The 11,022-nt window shown below is 41.6% G+C and overlaps 1 protein-coding gene across 7 annotated transcripts in view; it reads right to left on the bottom strand.

Annotated features, from left to right (window-relative positions):
• Positions 1-96: 96 nt before the first annotated feature.
• The window catches only part of Plekha2 (pleckstrin homology domain containing A2), a 62,088-nt gene continuing 51,162 nt past the window's right edge, over positions 97-11,022 (bottom strand). For all 7 annotated transcript variants that reach the window (XM_087217343.1, XM_004855327.3, XM_021236788.2 and 4 more), the window contains 2 exons: positions 4,851-4,928; positions 97-4,317 (listed from right to left, as the gene is read on the bottom strand). In XM_087217343.1, coding sequence (XP_087073469.1) covers positions 3,955-4,317; positions 4,851-4,928 — 441 coding nt within the window. In that variant the 3' untranslated portion in view covers positions 97-3,954. The remainder of the gene's footprint in view (positions 4,318-4,850; positions 4,929-11,022) is intronic.

Genomic DNA, 11,022 nt, shown 5'->3' with positions numbered 1-11,022 from the left:
TCCCTACCTCGTGAAAAGCCATAAAACCAGTAACGGGACAGAGTGGCAGGGGCTGCCAACCACCCACAGCCAGGAGGTCACATTAGGAAACACAACCATATTTCAGTACTGGTTTTATTACAAAACAAGCGACAAAACAGTTTTAGAAAATTATTTTTGCTACATACCAATTAGCAGATCACAGAAAAATGAGAAGCATACTGTACGATTCCATGCACTCAGCTCGGGACTCAAAGCGAGGGTGCTTCACAGCTGAGACCTGATTCAAAACCTTCGCAAGCGATGGGGAAGGGCTCAAATAGTATGTTTTTGCAGAACATTTGCTTTATTCAGACTCTACCTAGCATGAGTGCCTGTAAGTGCTGCAAGCCATAACAGAAAAAAACAGGTCTAAGGAGGAAAAAAAGAGATGTTGGTAGAAAATATTTAATAAACACGCCCATTTCTGACATGTTCAAAGTTAATAAACAAAACTGATTTGGGAAACTTAATTTCCAAAATGCTGTTAACGCTTCCATATGCCTGTTTATCTGGTTAACAATGAAAACAAACCTATCAAATTCCATTGCTCAACTAATTACTTATCAGGTCATTTTAGTCAGAAAAGAAAAAAATTATTTTGCTCCTAGTAAACTTACAAAGTGGACCTTAACTCTACCCTTCTCACAGGAGCTCAGGATTTTAGTCAGACACAGAGGAGTGATTCCACTACTGTGACCTGAGGCCACTATCCAGGGTGTGCACCTCCTTACCCTTTACGTCTCATAGAAAGCAAAAGGCAAACTATCTTCCCCAACCATCACTTGACCTTGAGTAAGCAAGTCTGTCAGGTTTCCAGAATAATAGATGGTAAGTCGTTCCACTATGGAGAAGACCACCTGGAATACTGCTGCACTTCGGGTTTGTGGACCTTGCGCTTGCGAAGCAGGTGACAGAACCACTGAGCTAAATCCCCAGCCCATTGGATTTTTTTTTTTTTTTTTTTGTACCGGGGATCAAACTCAGGACCTTGCATTGCCAGGCAGGCGCTGGAACCACTGAGCTAAATCCCCTGCCCAAGGTTTTCATTCCCTAAAGAAAATGCAGTATCTTTTTTAGTTCCTTTTTTTTTTTTAACTAGGATTTATTCCAGAACCTATGTGCTTAGCCATTCACCTATCCTGTATCCCTATTTTATTTTCTAATTTTTTCCACCTGGTTCCATTTCACACAATTAAAACCAAATGCTTCAGTTATCTGTGCACCATCTTTGGCTCACATTAAAAGACAGTGGTTTAAAATTGGTCAGAAGGTTAAGAAATATGGACAGAAAAGGAATTCTGAGATAAGATTTGGAATGTGAATGTTTTTAGGCTTCAAAAAAGATAAACACAGTTTTCTGATATTAGAACTATATTAACTATGTTCCACCTTGGAGTGTCCAAGTTTATGCTCGTTAAGAGTCCTTGTTTCTCCTTCATTAAAACAGACTGGATTATGTTAACATACTCTCAAAATAGACCTTACTGAATAAGAAATCTATCAGCTTACTGTAATAGCCAATTAATTAGCAGTAGTATATAGCACAGTTTATTTGAGAGAGAGAGACAAGAGTCAGAGAGAGACAGAGATCTTCACAATTTAAACACAAAGAGATGACATCATTTCCATGAGTCAGGGAATGTTTAAAGAGAATTCAAAAGCGTCTCATTTTTTTTCATCACATCCATGTCGCATGATGTGCATTTCTGTTGAAAAACTCAGGAAGTTGGTGGGGAGAAAAATAGGAAGGTGCAACCAGAGACAAAGGGCTTTAGGAATTTGGAATGGCTTCTTAAGATCAGATTACTTAAAGTAAGTTGTAACCTTGATTGTTCATAAATAAATAATTCTCAAACTGAGAATTTCTGAGGACAAAAGTACATACGAGTTTATTTTTTAATTGTTTTTCATTTTGTTTTGTTTTTGGTACCAGCGATCGAACTCGGGACCTTGCGCTTGCGAGGCAGGCAACAGAACCACTGAGCTAAATCCCCAGCCCTTCGAGTTTATTTTTTAAAGAGGAAAAATGGAGAGAGAAAGAGGGAGAGAACCTATAGACTTTCTTTTTTAGACTAGGACCACAGGCCAAACTTAACTGAAGTGAAGGAGTGTACCCATGCAGTGAAGCAGAAAAAGCCTTGCATGACCCACATTTCAAGATAGCCACCCGGCTTTGTAAATAGGGAAGGGTGGAGGGCGTGAAGGGAGGGCTGGGAATGGGGAAAAAATAAGAACCAAGATGCATTATATAAAGGTACAATTGCCAATGAGAAATGTAATTGTGTTGTATACCTACAATGTACCAATAAAAGAATTTAATACAGGAAAAAAAAAAACATAGCCACCCGGGCCAGGAGAAACATGTTTCCCTGCAACACTAATGACTGTTTCATCAAGAATTTTCACCTCTGGATCAGATGTGGACACAGAAGGAGCAGGGATTTACTTAGGTACAAATGCTTTTGTCTCTTCCTCTAGTTGCTAATTTTTTATTTTAAAATATAATTAATTGATCTAAGAAATAAAAATTACAAGTAGTAATCACCTAAGTTCTCTCTCCCTGTAGGAAGCTCTCGAAAGTTTCTGGTAGCAATTCACTGCAGAAGCTGGGTAGATAAATACTCCCTAGAGCACTAGAAATTGTACCTTGTCCAAAGGGAATATGGATAGGAAATTCAATCTCCTATGCTCTTCTACCTGGGACACCTCTCATTAGCAGAACCTTTAAATCAATGTTTTTATACCCAGTTTCTATTCCACTAAAGAATATAAATATCTCAAGATTATCTTTGTATCTCCCCACCGTTAAGTACACGGTTTGATCATGCACCCACACATAGCTGCATTCAACAAGCAACACAAAGGATAAAAAGAAAGCAAATCTGCCAGGGTATATGATACATAACACTTAATATCAGGCAAATGGTCCACTCAAAAAGACCAGAACTTTTTTTCCTGTCTGGAAAACATGGATCAAGAAAGCTTAGCAGGATAAACTATCATCTATCTCTTCTCAGCACCTCCTTAAAGCTATTCTAAAACTGAGATAGAGATCATTCTATCACACACGCAAATTATCACACTCTTACCAGCCCTCCACACATTTCAAATCTCACCATATCAAGGGAAATGTCTGTTACATTCTCAACAGTTATAGCACTTAACACTGATAAGCCCACCCACAAGGCCAGAAACAGCCACTGGATGGGTCGGTCTGTCACCTACTGCTACAGCACTAGGGCTCACAGAGCATCAAAAGGAGAACAGAGTAATTTCCAAAACTGGCTGATGCACTGGCATTGAATTATTCCCTATACCTCACAAAAGACACCCATCTCTTTCCCTGGGAGTCTCCTGGGGCGTCCATCTTGGCAGACCCTTGAGGGCAGCCCTCCAGCACCGCGCCCCCCCTCATTTCAACTACCTCCTGGGGTGGACCTCAGTCCAGCTGCAGCCTGGGCACCCCCCACCCCCGACTCCTTTCAGCTGGGTTGTACCTTCCTGCTTCACAAACTTCAACCAATTAACAGGAATAGGATAAACTAGGTGACTGGCCTAGGATCCTGTGAATGGATTCAAACAAAATGAAGCAACTAAAACAAGGACAAGGAAATAAATTTGGCTAGGGTTACAACTGGAGTCCACATCGCTTGTAGAGAGGAGATGCTAAACCAACACCCCACCAGAAAGACCTTGGGATACTTCAGCAAGAGGCAACACACTCTCTGCCTGAGTATGCCCCACAGGTCTAACCTAGTGATCTTCCCATTGATAATATTAAAAAAGCCAGCCGCATGGACCCTCCCATGGACAGCCACAGGAATAGAGTGCCACAAAGGCATCCAACATGCAGTGAGGAAGAGAAACTGAGTCTCAGCCACCTCTGTCCAGTCCTCCCTCTCTCCTCCCTCCCATCCCACATGCTGCCCCTCGTCACACATCAGAAGTCCTTATGTTTTCGTCATCAAGATTGAACAGAAATGGTTTCTCCTTGGGGTGCTGGGGCTCCGATCTGTGCCTGACCCGGGAGCTTGGCAGCATCCCAGCAATGCTTCTCTCCCCTAGACGGGCAGTGAACAGAGAGTCCTCTGCAGTCTCTTCCGCTGCCAGCAGCTTTTCCCCAGTCTGGGGGACAGGTGTCCAAGGCTGCCAGGAGGAGACCATCGAGGGAGCTTTGCAGAGGGCTTTCTTTTCTTCTGCAGGTGGCCGCCTTCGGCACAAGACAGAGTTAGGCCCACCTGTGAGGCTGGAGCTTCCAGGTCGAGTCAAAGAAATGGATCTAGAAAAAGATACTTCCTAGAAACATAAAAAAGATGAAAGACAAAGGGAAGTAAAGGACAATGTTTTCTCAAAGTCCCAGGAAGAGTACTCACCCAGTATCACTACCTCACAGGTTCAGAGATTGCTATCTACAAAAATCAAATGTTTTCAGCAAAGCCAGGCATGGTGGCATGTGCTACTCAGGAGGCTAAGACAGAAGGATCCCTGTGTACCTGGGCAACACAGTGTGACCCTGTCTCAAAAATAAATAAAAAGTTCAACAGAATTCACTCCATATGAGTCAGGGTCTGCTTGGCAATGAGACTTGTAAGACACATCAGAAACTCCATGTCTCTGTCCAACCCCACCTCACCTCCTCCATCAACTAAAAAAAACAAAAAGAAAAATTTGGACCCAAATTAGTAGAAAGAGAAAAACAAACAACTCAGCCTGTGGCTTCAGCTGCATGTAAATCCTGGGCTGCTTGCCTATAACACCAAATAAAACACGCCCATTCAAGAAGGATTTATCTCTCAATCAACACTCAGCACAAGAAGGAAGTGACTTACTCTGGGGTGGCACTTGAGGGCCTGGACAGCTGCCCCAATCTCCTTAATCCAGCTATGCATGTCCTCTGGACTGTCCGCCTGCAAAACATCCACAGCACTTACAGAGAGACATTTTTGGCAGTGTGATTTCAGCTTTCAAGTTTCTGACTCAACTTTGAGTGCATAAAATCACAACATTAGAGTTGGAAGGGATCTTGGAAATCATCTAGTCCAGTGGCTTGCAGACTTTTGAGGACATTTTTTCCTGCAGTATCTTATTTGACAGTCAATAAATAAAATAGCTCAAAGAGCTCCTCAGCTGGTCTGAGGAAGAGCAGCGGCTCAGTGCCTCATTCTGTTGACGCCCCTCATGCCACCCAGAAAACAATGGGTCTAGTCTAACCTCCTGGTTTTACAGAAAAGGAAACGGAGCCCAAAAGGCCAAAGCACATGGTTTATGGCTGGTCTGGATTCAAGTTCTTGCTTTCAATGTCATCATCTTTCCACTGTATAACTATCTAAACAGAATAATCTCACTTTCAATTCCATTAAAACCAGATCCTTCTGTATGATCACATATTTTATCTCCAGATACAGCACTTTTCTCAAAGCACAAGCTACTTCAGGCCTCCAGAGTTGCAGGTCCTTGAAAAACCAAGCTCGACAAATACACAGGACAATGCTGCACAGTGAAAGCATTTCCCCCAGAAGGGGGCACCAGCAGCTCTGTGACGAAGGCAGGAAGATCAAGAGGCCTGAGCACTGGGATGTGGCTGTGTGAGGGAGGAGTTCAACCAAGCTCTGGGGATGTTTACCGAGGACCCTACCTGGGGTTGCATGCTACAGCAGATGTCAGCCACAGAGGTGGGACCCAGACTGAATCCCTGACCTCCAGAAATCCCTGCCTTTAGTCTTCTCTGTCCCCTGGTACCGTCCCAAGTCCTATCATACCAGTCACATTTGTATGCATGTGCAGACCTATGTACAAACACCACGCCCAACCCATCCTCCCCTCACTTCCTCTACGACCAAAAGGACCCCAGCTATGCATTCTGTCAGGATAAAACGCGACCAGTTTGGGTTTGTCTTTTCCAGTTTTCAAACTTGCATTCCTACCCCTTTCCTGTCACCCCAAAATAAACCCGCCCAGGTTAGATGTGCACAGGAGACACTCAGAAGGGAAATGGTTTCGTATCCTGGCATGCCAGGTCAGCAGGTATATGGCAAAAGCAGCCAAGATCGACACCTCTCACATGCACTATACCTGCAGACTGACTTATACTCTCTCCCCTTGATTCTTTTCAGCTTCTTGACAAACTGATGACTTCCTAAGAAAGGACAAATCCATCTCTAGTCCAAAAAGCCAGAAGTCCAAGATCCTCTCAGAAGGTATTTTACTAATATCAGGGCTAGGCTGTCCCACAAGTAGGACTCCTGGAAGAATTATATCTATGAGGCAAAGCTGTTTGTACACAGAAGCACTTTGTGTGTAAGATTTTATTTTTGTTTTTTGGTGCTAGGGATGGAACCCACGGCCTTCGCACTAAGTTACATCCCCAGCTCATTTACTTTTGAGACAGCATCTCACTAACTCCCTGAGTTGCCCAGGGTGGGCTTCAACTTGCAATCCTCTTGCCTCAACCCTCCAGACAGCAAGCATTACAGGTGTGTACCACCATCCCCAGCAAGGGGCTCTTTAAGTATTATTGTTGCTTTATTTACTATTCCTATATGATACAAGGGAAGCAAGTGCAGCCTAAATTCCACCAAAGCAGATTTGTTCCTTGTCCTCTCCTTTAGACTTTTTCCTCACACTGCATGTAAATAAATCCTATCTCAAAGGGTCAAGATGTCAGGATCAAGAGAATAACCTACTGGAGGAGAGGAAAGGTTATTTTGGATTTGAATGGGATAGAGGTAATTGTTCATCAGGAGAAAAGCATTTATTAGGGATTTCTCTCCTGGGGAAACAAAAGATGATTTGATAGGAAGATGTTAGAAGACAGGGGAGGTGTTGGGGGTGTAGCTCAGTGGCAAAGCTCCTGTCTAACGTATGTGAAGTCCTGGGTTAGATCCCCAGCACTGTAAGAAGAAAAGAAAAAGAAAGAGAGACAGATAGGCACTCAGGGAGAAAAAAAATTTCCATTTGATACTAGCTCTGACATTTTCGTTAAATAAACTGGAAAATCCTCAGGCAATCTGTTTCCAGGGATGTGGAGTGACTCTTCTGAGCACCCAAGTAACCACACCATCATGTCAAATTCAGGGCTGCAGGTGTGACACAAGGGAGAGCACGTGCTCACGTGTCAGGTCGCGGGTTCCATCTCCAGCACCAGAAACAAACAAACAAAACCATGTGTTTGTACATGTTTCAAACAGAAAAGCAGATACAAGTGATCCCATATAGAAAGAAGCAGAATATCCTTGTATAGAAATCAAAACAATTTATATTAGTAGGTTTAACCATTATTTTAAAATAATATCTTAAAATATTATTCAGCCAGGCATGTTGGCACACACTTACAATCTCAGCACTCTGGGAGGCTGAGGCAGGAGGATTGTATGTTCGAACCCATTCTGGGCAACTTAGCAACTTAGTGAGGCTCTGTTTCAAAAGAGTGCCCTGGTTTTAATCCCCAGTACTGAAAAATGAAAACAATGAAATATTATTCAGCCAGGTATGGTGATGCACACCTGTAGTCCCAGCTGTTCAAAAGTCTGAGACAAGAGCATCACAAGTTTGAGGCCAGCCTGGGCAACTTAGTGAAACCCTGTCTCAAAATAAAAAACGTTTAAAGGCCCAGAGATGTAGCTTAGTGACAGACCACTTGCCTAGCACGCAGGAGGCCCTGGGTTCCATCCCCAGCAGTGAAAGAAGAAAAAAATTCAAATGGAAAAGCAGGTATTGCAATTAATTCCACATGGGAAGGAAAAGTATTACTTTATTGAGATCACTGTAACAATCTCTATTAGTGGTTTTAAGAAGTGATACCTAGTTTTGGGGCAACATAAATTCACTAAAACCAAAAAGTTATATGCAAAAATTATGGTATATCTTTCTTATATGAAAAACTTGTGTTTAGCTTTCATCAAAATCTGAAAAAATATCTTAAAACCACATCACAAGGTAGTTTCATGAATCAGAGGTAAAAAGCAGAGCTCAGGTCCACCCACTCCACAATGAATTGCTAAGAGACTAAAAAGTGCTTAAAACTGGGTAGAACAAAAAGGGAAATGCCAAACTCATACCCCCCTCTCTTTTTGGTACTGGGTTAAAAAGAAAGTAGGGTTTCTATCCTTGAAGGCAATTTTTGAGATGAGAAGGATAAAGGTATTTAAAAGAGTCATTTCGGTCTGTAGTTGTATTAGTCTAATGACCTTTTATTTTTTTTCTAATTTTATTGTAATTTTATTAATAAGACATAAATGGTTAATGGACAGGCATCACCAACTTGACTGACTTAACTAGCCTGTGGAAAAAATATTTTCTATATTATCCAACTTGCCAATGATTGTTCATATGATGGTTAAAAATGTCATGTTGGACCCCATGTTTATACAATAAATAATTCTAATTTATACAATCAGCCGTTACATCTTTTAAAAAAGCTAAAAACTAAACTAAAACAGTATCACCTTTCTTCAACTTTTAAAACACTTGTGCAAGTTTCTTACTGGGATTAGAAGCAGAGAGTTGACAAAAAAATATGAGATGGTAACATGAGATAAAAATATCTGTGAGACTGTCTGTCACAGTGATCTTTTTTTTTTTTTTGGTGCCGGGGATTGAACTCAGGTCCTTGCGCTTGCACAGCAGGCGGCAAAACCACTGAGCTAAATCCCCAGCCCCCGTCACAGTGATCTTTTATTGAGCATCTACGCTAAGCCCCATTCTGTAACAGATGCAATGGTTGGAGGCAAGGAATTATGGTGTTGCAATGAAAGTTGCCCAAAATCTGCCCCTTCTTATTGGATTGCCCCTGTCCTAAATCTTTAGGCAGCTCCTACTTCCTTCTATTCCCAACATCTGCAGACATTTCCCAACAGAAGATTACCTGTGCCCTCTCTCCAAGAACCAATTGCAGCTTTAGACATAACCCTGCCATGTGTGATTACGTAGACTGTGCATAGCTCTAAGTGACATCATTCACTCTGTAGTCTAAAACAGTAAATATCTAAAGAGTTGTGGCCCAGCGCAACTCACTTGTTAAGTCTTCTTCTTGCTACTCTTGCTCTGACCACTGGGCTAATCCAAGTTACCAAGACTAGTCTGCACTATATTGCTCATTTTGACAAACTAATCCGCCTCTTGATAAGCTGCCTAATACCCCCTGATGCTCTGTGACTGGGAAAATGCTGACCCCTGCTGGCTTGGATCTCCAGGATCGAAATCTGACTTTGAACCCATGCACAGAACTGAGAACTGCTTCCCCCTGACGAGCCTGCCAACACTCCCCTTCCCACCCATTTCCATTTCTGATTTCTGCAAGACCCTGGATCTTAGTTCACCACCATCCATCTGCCAAGATACCCAGGTAGCATGATAGAGTCAGCCTTCCCTGGCTGTCTGTGACCACACCCTCTGTGTCCTGGGTTCTGGCTCATGCTGTGCATAAATAATATACCTGAGCAACTCCCTGCAGCACCTGGTGCCTCCCAGTCAGTTCCATCATTTACCGGACTTGGGATCTCAGACAAATAATTTACCTGCAGAGACTGTTTCCTCATGGATAAAGTGGAGCTGAGCTCAGAGGCTGCCTTAAGTTAAGTGAGATGCTGCCTGTTAAGTTTCTCAGCACTGTGCCTAGATCATCTAAGAGTCCGATAAATGGCTCTGCTTCTTATTAACAGCAAAGACTAATATAATGTGAGAAATCACAGGTAGAAAGTATACATAATAAATGCAACATGTAAGTTAAATGACCAATACCTAAGTAGTCAGAACCCAACCCAAGTCTCTCCTGGGTTTGCAGAGTTGTTTTCTGTGCCTATTTCTGCTGTGGTCCAGCTCTCCTTGATACTGAGGTTAGGTGAAGAGTTCTTTCCAGCAGATGTACTTGAGGATAACTTAGGAAGCAGGTCAGATCTCCACTTTGCATGCTGGGTAAAATCTCAGCACTAAAGCATACAAGCAGTCTTATCCCTTCTCCCTTCGCATGAAACGTGAGTGACCTGGAACAAATGACTGACACAACGAACTGTCAGTACTACTTCTTCAGGTGCAGGTATTTAGCAGACTTTTTTTTTTCTTCAACAATGAATGAAAGTAGGACCAGGGATTTAGCTTAGTGGTGCTGCCACCTGCCTTGCAAGCACAAGTTCTACCCCCGGTACCAAAAAAAGAAAAAAGAAAAAAAGAAACATGAAAAAATAAGACAACATGATTTTGGGCTGGGGATTTAGCTCAGTGGTTTCGCCACCTGCCCCTCAAAGGCAAGGACCCGAGTTCGATCCCCAGTACCAGGAAAGAAAAAAAAAATGGTGAATGAAAGAGGTTGCAATATCAAGGGAAAATCACACCAGTTATTTTTTCGCAATGATAAACTTTGAGCTTTCAAAACAAAAATTAGAATTTCCAAAAATTTGTCTATACCTCCATGAGCTCAATAAGTTTTCATACTTAATGACACTTCTAATGAGTGATGATGACCTAATGAATGTGACTTTTTAAATATTATGTAATAAAATGTGTCAACATTTGGAAGACATGCATACCTCAGTAAGACCAGTATTTTCCAAATGATCAATGCAGGTTGTTACAAAGCCATGCATGGATAGACCACTGGATTTAAAGCAAGAATATGAAAGTTTATTGATCTGGCTTCAAACTCTACATTTCACCTAAACATTAAGAAATTACTATTTGTCAAGTTTTGATATAAAGTTGAAGAATATCCATAATTGAGTAAAAAAACATTAAAATATCTCTTTTTAAAAATTACATATTTTCATAAGGCTAGATTTTCATATTCTTCAATCCAAAAGACAAATGGCCACAGAAACAATACAGGGGCAGATATGAAAACCCTGCTGTCTTGTATTATACAGCCATCAGACATATAAAAAACATTTAAATACTACTCTTCTTGCTATTTTATAGTTATTTTTCCTAAAATATAGCTGGCTAACATATGAGTTTATAGATGCTATTTGCAATGAACTAATAAACATTTAATGATTTTTTCTATATTTT

This window comes from Heterocephalus glaber, unplaced genomic scaffold (assembly GCF_053883595.1).
Source record: "Heterocephalus glaber isolate CG9 unplaced genomic scaffold, H.glaber_assembly_v1.0 deba00001461, whole genome shotgun sequence".
Lineage (NCBI taxonomy): Eukaryota > Metazoa > Chordata > Mammalia > Rodentia > Bathyergidae > Heterocephalus > Heterocephalus glaber.
This window is presented reverse-complemented; position numbering and strand designations above follow the sequence as displayed.